We start from the raw sequence: 15,577 nt of genomic DNA, 5'->3' as shown, positions 1-15,577 counted from the left end.
CTTCCCAGGATAGTACGGTATGATCAAAACAATCACGTTCTTAACCGAGACTCCTTCTTTCACATGCTGATTTTGAGAAAGTTGTCTTGCAACAAACCGCTAAATAAATTCTCCTTCATTATTATCATGAGATATTATTATCTGTTCTGCCCAATCAATGTTTGGATAATTTAAGTCACCTGTAATAATTACTTTCTTACTACCCATCAGAATAATTTGGTGCTGCATTTCATTGTCTCCAGCAGTAGAACGACAGGTCTGTAGCAGTATCTCACCATGTGTTTTATCCTATTAGCCTTGACTTCCCATCAGATAGCCTCAAACTCACAGCTGCATATCACATTATTATTGCCTTCATGAGTTTCTACCCTAAACTACTCAGTAATCATTTATGCTTTCCACATTCAGCTACTAAAATATGGAGAATAAGTCTATACAGTGAACTCTTTAAACAAACTTGTTGGAATTAACTAACGGTTTCATTGTGTAAGGTTTGTTATAGTTATTTCCTTCCTTAGAATAGAAATGTTAGGTTTTTGTCTGGGATTTGTCAGTAATTTTAACAAGTGTAATTAATTGGATAGGTGATTACCGTATATTATCGCTTATAATGCGAAAAATTTATGGTACAAAATACTACTTAAAGTTAGGGGTTCGCATTATATGCGAATCCTAAAAAATATAACATCTTATTAGACTTGCACGCACAATATATACTACCTAATGCCTATGCAACCAAATCTACTTGACCCACTTGCATTTGGGTGGCATGCCACCCGAATGCGAGTGGGTCAAGTAGATTGAGCGAGCGTGCATCATATCTGCACACAAAGCTACTTACATTACTGGCTTTATGCGCAGATATGATATGCACTCGGTCGCCGAATGATAGAGCACAGTTAGGTATATCGGTTTAACCACAGTTCATTTTAAATATTATTCGTTAAATAAACATAGCCTTAAAATGAGCCAACAGAAACGTAAACGTTCATCTTTTGAAGCAGGATTTAAATTGTGTGTTGTGCAGTTTGCAGAAGAACATAATAACAGTGTTGCTATGAGAGAATTTGGTGTAGCAGAGAGTAATATTAGACTTTGGCATAAGCAAAAAGATAGTCTTGAAAAAATCCCCAAAATGAAACGTGCCCGTCGTGGAGATGTAGCACCCTTTCCAGAACTTGAAGAAGAGCTAAATGAATGGATTTTGACGCAACGACAAGATGGCATTATAGTAACAAGAAATGCAATTCGTTTTTAAGCTCTACAACTCAAGAATGGTAAATTCAAGGACACACCAGGTATTTCATCTTTTCTTGCTTCGCCTAGGTGGTACAACAAATTTATGGAATGCAAAGCATTAGCATTATGACACCGAACAAAAATTGCGCAGAAGTTACCAAAGCAGCTTGAAGAAAAAGTGTAGTCCTTCCATAAATTTATCATAAAATTACGGAAGCGTCACGGATATGAACTTTCCCAAATTGGCAATATGGATGAGAAGCCCATGTACTTTGATATGCCTGGGAATCGAACAGTAAACTCAGTTGGTGAAAAGGGTGTCTTCGTAAAAAAACGGGACATGAAAAAATGCATTTTACCATTGTTCTAGCATGCATGGCAGACAGAACCAAATTAAAGCCGACAGTGATATTTAAAAGGAAGAAAATTGTTCGTGCCAATCAGAAAGGTTGGATGGATGAAGAAGGTGTACAATTGTGGCTGGATCAAGTATGGAACATACGTCCAGGTAGCTTGTTACGTCAACAAAGCATGCTAGTCTGAGATTCGTTCTGGGTGCATTTAACGGAGGCAATCCAAGAGAAAGCACATGAGCTCCATACAGACCTAGCAGTCACACCGGGTGGTCTAACTTCCCTTTTGCAGCTGCTTGATGTCAGCTTGAATAAGCCGTTTAAAGATCACTTACGTGAAAAATGGAGAGAATGGATGTCATCTGGTTTGGTGAAGATGACAAAGGGTGGGAATTTTCAGAAGTCTGAGATCACCCTAGTCACCAGCTGGGTTAAAGAAGCATGGGATTCGATACCATCTGAAATGATTCAACTCTCATTTCTTAAATGTGGACTAAGTAATTCAATGGATGGATCCAAAGATCACGTCATATACGAAAGCAAGGATGATGCACAACAAAATGGAGAGCATGAAGACGATGACGACAACTGCTACACTGATGATGCAATCCCTACAGATGAATTTATAAATGAAATGTTTGATGACTCAAAAGATGAAGAATTTAAAGGATTTTGACATTTTGTTTTAAAATAAATATTTCTTTCGTTAATTCATATCGTATTATTTATAATGTTATGGAACAAGATTAACAGATCACATTATACGTGGACATGGCATTTTAGGGCTAGTTTTCAAACAAAATTTCTAGTTCACATTATACGTGGATCGCATTATACACGATAATATACAGTAATCACTTTTACATTACTCATATGCCACTATGTGGGTGCATGGGTGTGTGTTTCATTCAAATGTAATGTTGCTATTTAAGAAAATAGTTTGGTATTCTGTTGGTTAACAGGCTCCATCTAAAGTTTAATCATGTTATAATCTTAGTATTTGTCTATAACTTTATAACTAATGATCATTTTAAATATTATAGTGGGCCTCTTAGACAGACCTGTTGAAGTATCAGGATCTAGGGAAAGGAAGAAGGTTGAGCGTCTTGAAATAAGCTTTTCAACGCCATCTAGAGAAAAGCATGAAATTCCTGAAGGCCATGGTGAAAAATTAGGAGACTGTCCTAGAAGTATGTTTGTGGTTTTGGTTTTGTTACTTATTATATTTATTCCATTTCATTTAATGTCTCTACATATGTGTAAGCATGAACGAGGGTTGTTTGAAAAGTTTGGTAAAAAAATAAGTTAAACACATTTTTTTGAAAAAAATCTCCTTTATTTCTCAACAGTCTCCATCAAGGTCTACACATTTGGTCCAGTGAATTTCCAATTTTTTTTTCATCCCATCTAAAAAGTAGGATTTGTCAAATTGTGCAAAATAGTCTTTGACAGCTTTGATGACATCCTTGTTCAAAGAAATTTTTTTTCCCGTTGAGCCAAATTTTTAAGTTTGGGAACAAGAAGAAGTAACGCTGGGCCAAGTCCAGAGAATATGGTGAATGCAGAACCAATTTGAATCTCAATTCATGTAATTTTGCCATTGCGACAACCGATGTGTGGGACAGTGCATTGTCTTGATGAAAGAGCACTTTTTTATGTGCCAATCTTGGCCATTTTTTCTTCAGTTCTTCTTTTAAATGTTCCAACAATGATGCATAATAGACTCCAATTCTGTGTCTTACCCTTTTCAAAATAGTCTATCATGATAATTCCTAGGGATTCCAAAAAACAGTGGTCATCGCCTTCCTAGCTGACAAAACAGTTTTCGCTTTTTTCGGTGCTCTTTCACCAGGCATTGTCCACTGTTTTGACTGCTGCTTGGACTCAGGTGTGTAGTGGTGGATCCAAGTTTCGTCTACAGTCATGAATTGATGCAAAAAATCCTGTGAATTGCGATTAAACATCACCAAACATTGCATTAAAATGTCTTTTTGCATGCATTTTTGATCGACAGTCAACAATTGTGGCACCCATCGTGCACACGGCTTTTGCATGTGCAATTTTTTGTGCATGATATTATACAACTGTTCAGTTGAGATGCCTACAATCTCACATACCTTCACTCGACGGGCTTTCATAACAATACCATGGATTTTATCAATCATTTCCTTCGTAGTGACCTCAGTCGGGCATCCAGAGCACACTTCATCCTCAATGGACCACGTTTAAACTCATTTATCCAAAAATAAATAGTCTTTAATGCTGGTGCAGAGTCCCCATGAACTGCATTTAACTCATCTTTGATTTAAATCATCTTTTATTTGAAGAAGTGGCTGTCCACTTCTTCAAATAAAAGTGTTTTATCACTGTATGAAACTCGTTTTTCTCCATTTTTATGAAATATGTGAACACTGTCATTTTAAATGTTTGCCAAACGAGAACTATGTGTTGCATGTGGCTAAAATTTTGCTAGGAGTCATAAAAAAGATTGTGTCGACACTGGTATACACGAATGAATTGTGTCACCATCTATTGGAAATTTACCTAACTTTTCAAACAATCCTCGTATATCACCTCATCATTGCTTATGCTTGTTTTCTTGACAGTTAACGTTCACAATTAACTTTCTGTGATCATAGCATTATCTGATCAAAAATATTTGGACACTCCTTCCATGGTAGTGAATATGGCTATATACATCACAACCATGGTCCATACAGGTATAAAAGGACTCAGTCTTGCAATCTTCTTAGACAAACATTGCCAATAAAATGGGCTGTACTTGAAGAGCTTGATGACTTTTGACATTGTGCCATCTTTGCAACAACTGCTTGCAGCAGCAGCTACCACAGTAAGTGATTGTTTTGTGAAATGGAAATGGCTAAGAGCAACAACAGTGTAATCATGACCTGGTATACCACATAGAATCACAGAGCAGGATTGCATAGTGCTAAAGCACATGGTTTCTAAAAATCACCTGTCCTCTGTTAACACTCAGTGCCAAGTTCCCAAATGCCCCTGTGAGCAATGCCAGCACCACAACTGTTTCTTAGGAGCTCAGAAATATGGGTTTCACTGGCCATGCAGCTGCACATGGGCCTCACACTAGCAAAGGGTTGGATAAGTGGTGTAAAGCTGGAGTAATGAATCATGTTTTAACATCTAGCAGTCTGACAGCCAGGAGAACACTATCTGCCCAGCTGTGTTGTGCTAACTGTGAAGTTTGGCAGTGTAGGCATTAATGTCTAGGGCTGTTTTTGATGGTTTGTGCTGGGCCCCTAGTTCCAGTCATGGAGATTTTTAATTCTGTTATCTATTATAATAACATTCTTGACAATTCAGTGCTTCCATCTTTATGGCAGTGGTTCAGTGAAGGCCCTTTTCTGTATGAACATTACAACCCCCCCCCTCCACCAGGTAAGGTCTGTGCAAAAATAGTTTGATGAGGTGGGTGTTGAAGAACTTCATTGGCCTACACAGAGCTCTTACCTCACCCCCATTGAACTCCTGTGGGATAAATTGGAACACCAATTTTATGCCAGGCAAAATCTCTCAACATCAGTGACCAACCTAACTAATGCTCTTGTGGAAGAATGGAAGAGAGCAGTGTACAAAATCTAGTGGAAATATTATATATAACAGCCTTTCCAGAAGATTGAAGGCTGTTATAGCAACAAAGGGTTGACCATCTCCATATTAATGGTCTTTTATATCAGAATAAGAGTTGGGATGAGCAGGTGTCCAGATATTTTTGATCAGATAGCATACCATACAAGACCAGTTTAGCCATTATATTTTGCTTTGGGTATTCATCATAGATTAATTTGCTTTACTTCTTTAATATATTTATTTAAGGTTGGAGGCTAAAATCCTGTGCCTGTGTCAACATACATATAATCCCTTTAGATGTATAGATCTTCCTAGCTAGATATACTTCCAAATTAATAGTATTGTATCATATTAATATTTAGGTGGTCTTTTCTTATAAATTCTGAATTTCATTTCATTTTTTAGAATAGTTTCAAAATATCCCCAAACAGTTTGTAAGCAGTTTTTCTTATTGATTTTACCACACTTCTCACACTTGTTTGAAGAGCATTTAACTCTTTGGTGGATGTGTGAATGTATGAAACATAACTTTATTTATTTCACTTAATTCTCTACTGCATGGTTTCTTCATTCTTATTTAAGACTCCTTTTGAACTTTTAACATTAGCACTACTACTTTTTTTTATCTCAGTTCTAATAAATTTCTCTTATAATAATTCTTTTAAATTTAGTTTGTATGTGTCTGAGAGAAAGAGTGAATAATATGGGCCAAATTGCTGTAAATACTTAATAAATACTTAATTCTGAAGTTTTTTCCATCATAGCTTCATATGAATCAGTACCATATTGGCATGACTGGTACTGATGTTAACAAAACAAAAGGAAAAAAAAGACAAAAGGTGAGATTCTTCTGAATAACACCTACGAGGCATTATATTTAGACCCTGATGATCAGGGAAGAAAGGAAGGTCTTGGATGTCTGGAATTAAGGCTGAAGAAAATAAGGCTATGAGGTTGGAGAGAAAACGCTGCTATCTCCATGTGAGACTTGTAACTCTCCTTGAGATGAAAAAAAAACCTCTATACAAAGGTTATTTCCATCCTGCATAGGATTGGAACCCAGGCTTTTACCATCCAAAGGGTACCACCTGTACTGACCGAGTTATGTAGACTCTGGGAAAGGATGGCGCAACTATTATATTGCTCCATTCTTTCCCAGAATTTACATAACTCGTTTCTATGTGAAAGAAAAATATTAAAGATATTTTCTTTCACATAGAAAAAGCTTATAACACTGCCTGGAGATATGGTGCATTAAATGACCTCTGTAACCTAGCTTTCAAGGATATCTTGTTTTTATTAAAAACTTTTCCCTTTAGCCAAATCTTCCAGGTCCAAGTGGGAAGCATATTATTGCCATAGTGTCGAAGTGACATCCATCCCAAGATTTTGTTGTAACAAACTTTTCTCTTTAGCCAAATCTTCTAGGTCCAAGTGGGAAGCATATTATTGCCATAGTGTCAAAGTGATGTCCATCCCAAGGTTAATCACTAAACAATTTCCTTTCATAGTAGGCAGTACTCTCTATGTCGATGTAAGCTTGAATACTGAACAACTTCCTTCCATAATAAGCAGTACTCTGTTTGTTGCTGACTACAATTTTCTGTTGTTCTTGTAACATGACTGTAGTCATTGAAAGGCAATTTTGACATTTGATGATGTCTTTGTAATGGTTTTTTCATCAGTCTTCATCCAGACCCAAAGTGTGACAAACTATTATTCCATTAGTAACAGAAGCCAAGTTCTTAGGACTAATTTTTCACAGAAAGCTTACGTTCCTTGCACACATTCTTCATCTAAGAGAAAAGCATAAGAGAGTAATGAACATTCAATTATCCTCTACAGAATTTGTCCACCTTTGCTACGAGTTGATCAGTGTTCCTTGCTTCAGTTGTATCATTCACTTAATTATGCTTATGCAAGGGAGAGTATCCTGCAATGGTTAGATCTTATTCATCATTAGAATATATAAATGGTTATTGATGCATTTCACTCCTCACCCATTCAGAGCCTTTATCAATGGGTAATGAGTGAATAAAGAAAGGGACCCGCTCTCTCGCTTTGATAGTAACTGTTGTCACTTAAGTGTTCCATAAAAAGAGTTCGCCTAAACATGCTATGTGGATTACTTTTGTTATACATATCTGATTATTATACATATTTTATAAATTATATATTTAGTTTAATGTTTTATCTAAGTGTAAGCAAACAAAGTTTGTGCCTGAAGTATCTTCAGGTGTGGGCAACTCGTAGCAAAGGTGGACAAAGCTTCACAATGATGCAAAACGCATCTTCTTGTGGACTTGTATAATGCTATGCATTATGGGAAGGGTCATTACTCAGACCGGTTTCAATCTTTATTGAGGTCTTTTCAGTGGGAACTAGACCTAGACCTATTTAGTTTAATCCTTTATTCAAGTGTAAGCAAACAAAGTTTGCGCCTGAAGTATCTTCAGGACAGGAGCATCGCGTAGCAAAGGTGGACCAGGCGCAAACTTTGTTTGCTTACACTTGAATAAAGGATTAAACTAAATATATAATTTATAGTCTAACCAAGTTGGGGGTGGGGGGACTCCCAGCACGTTTTATATTATACACACTCTAACCATGGTCCACATGTTTAGGTGTGTAAGTAGTGGCAGCTCATGGCTTGAAATCGTGGGGTGTTGCAATTTTCGAAATATACATACACAATGTAAATACAGTGTATACGTGTTTGGATAAAATATCAAAATTATAGTAAAAAAATTTTAAAAAAACTTAAACATGAAAAAATTTTGTTTATTATTGATTAAAATTATACAGTTTGGTTACTTAATTACTTAAAATTACTTAAAAATAAAATATATTCTTCTTGTTTTATTTCATGATAAAATTATACAGTTTGGTATAATTCAAAATTACTTAAAAATTACTATAACAAATGTTATGTCTTTAATTCTAATGTAAAATTTGATTGTAATGAAAATATTTAAAGAGACAGAGTAAACATGATAAGCACTACAAACACTCTACTACTGGCGCAAACTGCATATAAACAACAGTGGAACTGCATGACGGACAGTGCTGCATTACGCTAATAGCTCGCATCTCACTATGACGTGCATATGCTTGCACGCATTGCAATATGACAATGTGGAAAACACAGTGCCGCTAGCGTCCTTAGCCCTCCTAAGAGCTACAAGATGGATTTTTATTATTTTTTTTTACAAAATAAGAGAATTGTATAGGATTGTTGATGATAAAATTAAATATTACAAGCATATATAAATATATTTATATATCAAGAAAAATTGGGGGTGCTGCAGTTCTGCAGTGCCTATGCATGAGCCACCTCTGGGTGTAAATATGAAAATGTAAGCAGGTGATATAATGATAAAATTATTGTACAATATTGGAATAACACTTATGTTAGAAAAATGTTTATTCTTTGTAGCATTTCAGCTAAGTTTCCTAGCCATAGTCTGTACAGTCGATAGCTGCATCTACAATCCACATCCAGTACTCTATGATGTTCTACATTGTATCAGATAAAGATCCTCACTAACTGTAGATCAATCGTGCTGGATTCCCAGCTATGTTGGAATCCAAGGAAATGAGACTGTAGATGCAGCTTCTAGGACAGTTTCTCCACAAAGTGTTTATCACTGGCCCTCATCCTGACAGGAAGCATTAACAAATAAATTGCATGAAATTAAGCATTAGCTTCCACTCTACATAAAAACAAAAAGACAAAGTAGCTCTAGCTAGGCTTCACTTGGGTCGCAGTGTCTTCCACATTCTTATCTACTGAGGACAAATGCCCCACCTATGTATAAATGCTGTAATAGCTGTCTTACCATAAGTAGAAGACAGGATAAAAAAAAATGATGAATTCTAATAATGTAGATGTAATTATCCTCCTGAAATAAACAATGCATGTATTTTCACACTCTTGCAGTTTAATTGTTCTTTGTTTGTATTTCTCTTTTCTACTGTATTGATAGTGGTCTACAAAACATAGCTGAACATTCTGCAAAAATAAGATAACTTGAGTGTGGTATCTGTATTTTGTACTTTGTTTGTATTTCTCTTTTCTACTGTATTGATAATGGTCTATGAAACATAGCTGAACATTCTGCAAAAATAAATAAGTTAACTTGAATGGTATCTGTATTTATATATTTTTATTCTAATATCTTCTACTTGCATCTCAATTTTAAAATCTATTCATATGCTTTACAGAGAGTGTATTTTCAAGAAAACATTGCACTTGGAAAAGCATTATTAAAAAGAGCTAAATGTATGAACAGAATAACCTTTTTAAAGCACTACAGGAGAGAACAATTCCTTCCAACTTCCTGCAAAATTAAAGAAGTTTTTTATTCTCCTCAAGCAAATTATATATAATGGCTTGCACATTTTTCTTTACTGATTAATCAGATTCATGAAGCAAAAAAAGCAACTATTTTACAGTGTAGTGTTGTTTCTATTACAACTGAATTATCTAATGCTTTATCCATTGAAGAATATACTATTTATAACACAGTGACTGCCGAACTGGATAAGGGTAATGGGTTTACAGTGATCCTACTGGACCTTGCTAAGGCCTTTGACAGGATACCACATGGAATTCTAATCAGTAAACTGCAGCATATGGGGGTGGATATAGGGTTGGTGAGATGGATAGGAGGGTGGTTGATTGAGAGATATCAGAGAGTGGTTTATTCTGGAGTAGAGTCCAAAAGACTGCCTGTGACTAGTGGTGTACCACAGGGTTCTGTTCTTGGACCACTACTGTTTAATTTGTTCATTAATGATGTAGGAAAGGATCTGAGAGGAACTGTTCATTTGTTTGCTGATGATACAAAGTTGGGTAGAGCAATAGTGAATGCACAGGATGTCAGAATTTTGCAGGATGATTTGGATAGTTTGGAGGGCTGGGCTAAGGAGAATGGATGTCAATTTAATGTAGCAAAATGTAAGGCTATGCATTTTGGGGTGAAAAGATTAGCAGCAGTATACCACATTGGTGGTGGATAGGGAGTTGAAGTTTAGGGGGGGGCACATCGCAAAAGTGACTAAATCAGCTCATCAAATCACTTGGTTGCTGAAAAATACTTTAACAAGCAGAGACAAACAGGTTATTGTTCCTCTGTATCGAGCCTTGATAAGACTTACTGTACCCAAATTTAGGTGCCAGGGTTTCTTCTTGATGGGGAGGAGGTGGAGAGGATCCAGAGACGAGTGACCAAGATGATAGCAGGCCTATGGAATGAACCTTATGAGAACAGGTTGAAGATTTGTGAGTTGCAGAAATTGGTTGATAGGTGGAAAAGGGGTGACATGATTGAGACATTCAAATTACTGAAGGGTTTCTATAAGATTAATTCAGAAGATATTTTTGAGAATAGGACTGATGGTGGGAGGATTAGGAAGACTTTTTCTTCAATAATGTGTGTATAGATGAGTATACAGTTTACCTATAAAAGCTGCTCAACTGGCCATGACCTTTGTTTAGCTAGTTGAACACAGTGTTTAGCTTTCTTACATATTCATTTATTATTATTATTTTATTTAAAAAAAAAAAAAAATTTTTTTTTTTCTAGTTGAATTCCAAATTCAGAAGACAAAAATGGAAGAATTAAAAGTGCTGCATAGGATACTATTTAATAGGCCTGGCTCGGTATGACATTTTCGAAAATATTTTGCTAACACCTGTAATTGTTTATATATAGTATTGAATAATATATTGAGTAATATGATAATAATAATAATGTTGAATGAAAACAAAGTTTCAAGAAATTTGTATTTCAAATTGCTTTTATTTATTTGTTTGTTAATATCTTCTAAATATATTCATAATAATGTTCTTTGATTAAAATGATTTCGAATCATGGTACAAGAAACATTTTATAAGGGCTTTTCAGTCAGGTTGGACAGTTAGTCTTGTATGATATCATAGGGTTTATTGTCATGTCCAACTATCTATGGAGCACATTGTGTTAATGATTGCTCTGTCAAATAGTTATATACGAACCAGGGTTACATGATATGATATTGAACCTAACATGCTAAATAAAGATGTGATGTAAATAGGGGAAAATTTCCCAAAGAAATTCGGTTAATTGGATTAGATTTTTTATTTTTTTTTTATTTTTTTATTACAAACTTAGTACAAGCTTCACAAAAAACTGATTAAACTCCAACATTTTTATTTCACCAAGAAATTTGTATTAATATGAATTTCTCTTTGTCATAATTACCACACACAAAATAAGACTAGCAAAATTTTTCTCTCCATTTATTTTATTAGCATCTGTTAGTGTGTTTTTTGAATTGATTCATTTCAGATTCTTTATTATGTGAAGTGAAGTTCATAAAGCTTTTTAGCAGCTATTAAGAAAATGATGTATACCTATATGTAAGGGTGAACAAAAGCAATATTCTCCTTTTTATATATACTGCAACAAGATATGAAAACACTATCTACCTTATTTTCTCTGATTCTTATTCCTTCAACTTCAAATTATTTTGAAACATGAAAATTAGTTGCACAGGAATCATTATCAAACTTGAGAATGTCGTTCTTTTCAGTGATTTAACAGCACCACAGTTAGAAGCATATCATGAGTAGGTGGAGAAATAAGTTGTTTCTGTTAGCAATACTAACAGAATAGACATGCACAAGGATGATTATATTGAAACCATGGCTAGTATAAGAATAATGTAGATTAGCAGTTTATTTAATTGGTTAGAAGTTGTCTAATTGATTCTGCTGTTATAAATCTAAAATGGTAGGATTATCTATTTATTTTCATTCACTGTTACTACTTGCATAATGCATAGTTAAAATTGTGTGCCTATTCTGTTAGTATGTAGCACTGTCACACTAGATAAGTGTTTATATAAACAAAATCATCTTCCCTAGAGAGGAAAGCTCATGCAGTCACTTATGGCCCACTGAATTCACAACATTATTTTTTCAGTCATTCAAGTGTTAAATTCAATTTATAGCTTAGTACTTTCTGCACAAGTCATAAAAATTGTCATAAGTAGCACAGAACCAAACTTTGTTATTAGTGCAGGTATAGATCCATTTCCCCTGGTTGAAATTTTTTAAACAACAGAATTCCTTTCTACTGAGCTATAAGAGAACTACAAAGAATCTTTTGATGCTCAGCCTTTTTTTGTAAAGATATTGAATTTTGAAGATCTTCATTATTTAGATGTTGATTAACTATGGCATCACCTGGTGCAGAGGTTAAATTTTACTGTATGGCTTCATTTGAAATGCGATGCCTGCAGTTAGCTCTGTATTTTTTTATAATGGGGATGTAGATAGCATGTAGAAGAAAATACATTTAGCATGAAATTAGTTTCTATATTTTCTTACAAGAGATGAGGTTAGGCATTTAGAAAGAAAAAAAAAAAAAAACTCATGGTAGCAAATGCAGTAGAAACAATTTATTGAGACAGCAGTTTATTTCAGACAAGAATGAAACCGAATCAAGAAAATTACAATGGTTTTCTTTGTTTATTTGAGACAGCATGCCAAATATTAGGCATTTAGAAAGAAAGAAAAAAAAAAACTCATGGTAGCAAATGCAGTAGAAACAATTTATTGAGACAGCAGTTTATTTGGGACAAGAATGAAACCGAATCAAGAAAATTACAATGGTTTTCTTTGTTTATTTGAGACAGCATGCCATTTAATTGGAACAGTGGACTGCAGCACTTGGTTATCAAGACATTATAATTGTTTAATTAATATGTCAGAAATGTGTACATAATAAGCAGATGGAAGATTGTAAAATGTTGAATGCGAGATTTTAAACGAGAAAGATTGGCGAATAGTCACACATGCTAGGAGGAATGCGAGCAAGAATTAGAGGTGTTGAAGTGCATGATAGTGTTGAGGAAAGTGGTATGAAAGTAATGGAGCAAATATGAAGAGTTGCATGATGCTGAAAATTTTAAGTCTTTCTTGAGTATTCATAATTTTACATGGTGATTGAAGAGACTAGGAAAGTGCTGGGCATATGGCAGTAAAAATAAGAAAGGAAACTCAAAGAATTAAGGTACAAGAAAGCATACATAGATGGCAAAGGATTTCATAAGATACAATAATTCCACGATTAGGCACTTTCTGGACAAATGCACAGTGAAAGCATGTTTTCCTGGAGTAAAGATTCATGACTCGAATGAGTTTATATGTAAGCAAGCAGAACAAGTGGATGATGTGATGCTCTGGAGAAGAATAAATAATTTAAAATGAAATAGGTATAGTATGAAAGAGTTATTATGAAAAAGAAGAGCAAAATTGTTAAAGATCATAAGTGTTGCTGATGGTGTATGGCAGGGATGTTCAACCAGTCGATCTCTTGTGTATTCCTCCTTACTTACAAATTTAATTAAAACTGAAAACATATTTTATTTACCGTTATTTTGTATTATTTTTAATTCGCTTTAAGTGTATTGCTGTTGTTTATTTATTTTTCGTTAAAATTGTCAAATCAGTAATTTTCTTATAAGTCGGGGTAAATGAATTAATTTGGATCAGTGGAAGTCAAACAGCGAGCTGAGTGAATACGATTATAAGCAAAGTGTAAAAACTCGATTGTAACTTAAATATTGAATATTCTGAAGCACGTTACATCGATTTTTTTACTTAGGTTAAGTCCCGTGTGAATATTGTAAAAAAATAAACTGTTTGTCTCGGTATAGTTTGTATTAGATGTTTTTGTAAATAACTTTTGAAGCTAACTGTATATACTGCTTTAATAAGAATAAGTTAGAGTGTTAAAAACAAAGGCAATGTTTTTGTCGCCGAAGCTGTACATGGTGCCATTAGAAAGATTGTTATTGAAACTTGTATGTATGAGAAAGGCTTCAGGCTCTAAGTGTAAACATCTCCGAAGTCAGTCAGAAAGAGTTCAAACAACTTTCTGATGGCCGGCAACTTACAGTCAAAAGAAAGCGGAGGAGAACAAAATGCATGCCGAACTTGAAACTTAACGATGAAAGACTCATACTGATTCTTTGGGGTTGCCAAACTTTATGCGAGGTCTCAGAGGAGGCCTAATAAAAAGGGACTGAAGCAAGCAGAAGGGGTCCCAGTTCCAGAATTGCTGTCAGAGAGGAGACCGTCTGGTCCAGAGTCGCTGTCAGAGAGACTGCCCGGATCCACATTGCTTTAGAGAGGAGTTTCCTGCTTCCAGAAAGGAGGTCCGAGACGTCACTAGAGAGAGACTACTTCTAGGCCGCAGACAAGGTTTCAAATTGCCGAAGAAAAGTTTCTAGGCCAGGTTAATGTCGGCCATTCACCAGGGTGTTGCTTTTGAAAATTATACCATTATTGGGAAGGACTAGGGGAGAAGACGTTTTTTCGGCATTTGATGAATTTGTGAAACAACACAAACGTCCACTTTTTAAACTTGTGTCTATTACTACTGATGGTGCTCCTGAAATGATAGGTAATAAATCAGGCTTCATTTCATTATGTAAAAAAGATGACAAATATCCAGATTTTTTAACGTAGTACTGTGTAGTAAAAGATTAAACACAAAAGATGTTTTGGATATTACATTTAAAATTGTAAATTCTGTTTGTGGAAAAGCCCTGCAACGGCAGTTATTTAAATTACAGGCAGATGATGATAGGGAACTTCTGTTGTATAATAATGTTTGCTGGCTCAGCAGAAGTCAATTTTTAGAAAGATTTCTTGTATTAATTAACGATATAAAAAATTTTCTTGATGAAAAAGGAGATATTTATCCACAATTGAGTGATAAAAGATAGTTGTTACACTTATCATTTTTAGTAGATTTCTGTACGAAATTAAGCAATTTAAATTTAGAGTTACAATGTAGAGATAAAAATTTAATTGACATGTTAAGTTCAATAAAAACTTTCCAACAATACTTACTTTTATTAAAGAAAAATATAAATGCCTGCAAATTTAGACATCTCCCATATTTATTAACATTTTTTGAACAAAATCAAGAAATGCTTTGCTATGATTTAAAAGAATTTATTCGTGAAATAGAATTAGTTGAGAAAGAAAGAAATTCAAGATTTAAAGATTTTAATAAAACTGAAATGATTGTATCTTTTATCAATAATCCATTTCAAGAAAACTTGAACATCACAGAAATTTCAAATAAAATTAGTGGGCTGTCTGATATAAATCAAACTGAAGTAGAACTTGAGATAATAAACATTCAGAATAGTTTACATTTAAAATCAATAAACAATGAAGTTATTTGGAAGTATGCACATGAAAAATTCCCAATATTAACTGATATTGCGCGAAAAATTCTGTCGTGTTTCAGATCAACATGCTTGTCAGAATCCGCTTTTTCAAATATGACTGTCATAAAAAATCAATTAAGAAA

General features: G+C 34.5%; 1 protein-coding gene across 2 annotated transcripts in view; it reads left to right on the top strand.

The window, feature by feature from the left end:
* Window positions 1–15,577, top strand: part of Dek (protein) — a 120,885-nt gene that overhangs the window by 61,967 nt on the left and 43,341 nt on the right. For both annotated transcript variants that reach the window (XM_090391225.1, XM_090391224.1), the window contains 2 exons: window positions 2,636–2,782; window positions 10,790–10,866. In XM_090391225.1, coding sequence (XP_090247351.1) covers window positions 2,636–2,782; window positions 10,790–10,866 — 224 coding nt within the window. The remainder of the gene's footprint in view (window positions 1–2,635; window positions 2,783–10,789; window positions 10,867–15,577) is intronic.

This window comes from Typopeltis vanoorti, chromosome 4 (genome assembly GCF_054136105.1).
Source record: "Typopeltis vanoorti isolate ZY-2024b chromosome 4, IOZ_Tvanoo_1.0, whole genome shotgun sequence".
NCBI lineage: Eukaryota > Metazoa > Arthropoda > Arachnida > Uropygi > Thelyphonidae > Typopeltis > Typopeltis vanoorti.
This window is presented reverse-complemented; position numbering and strand designations above follow the sequence as displayed.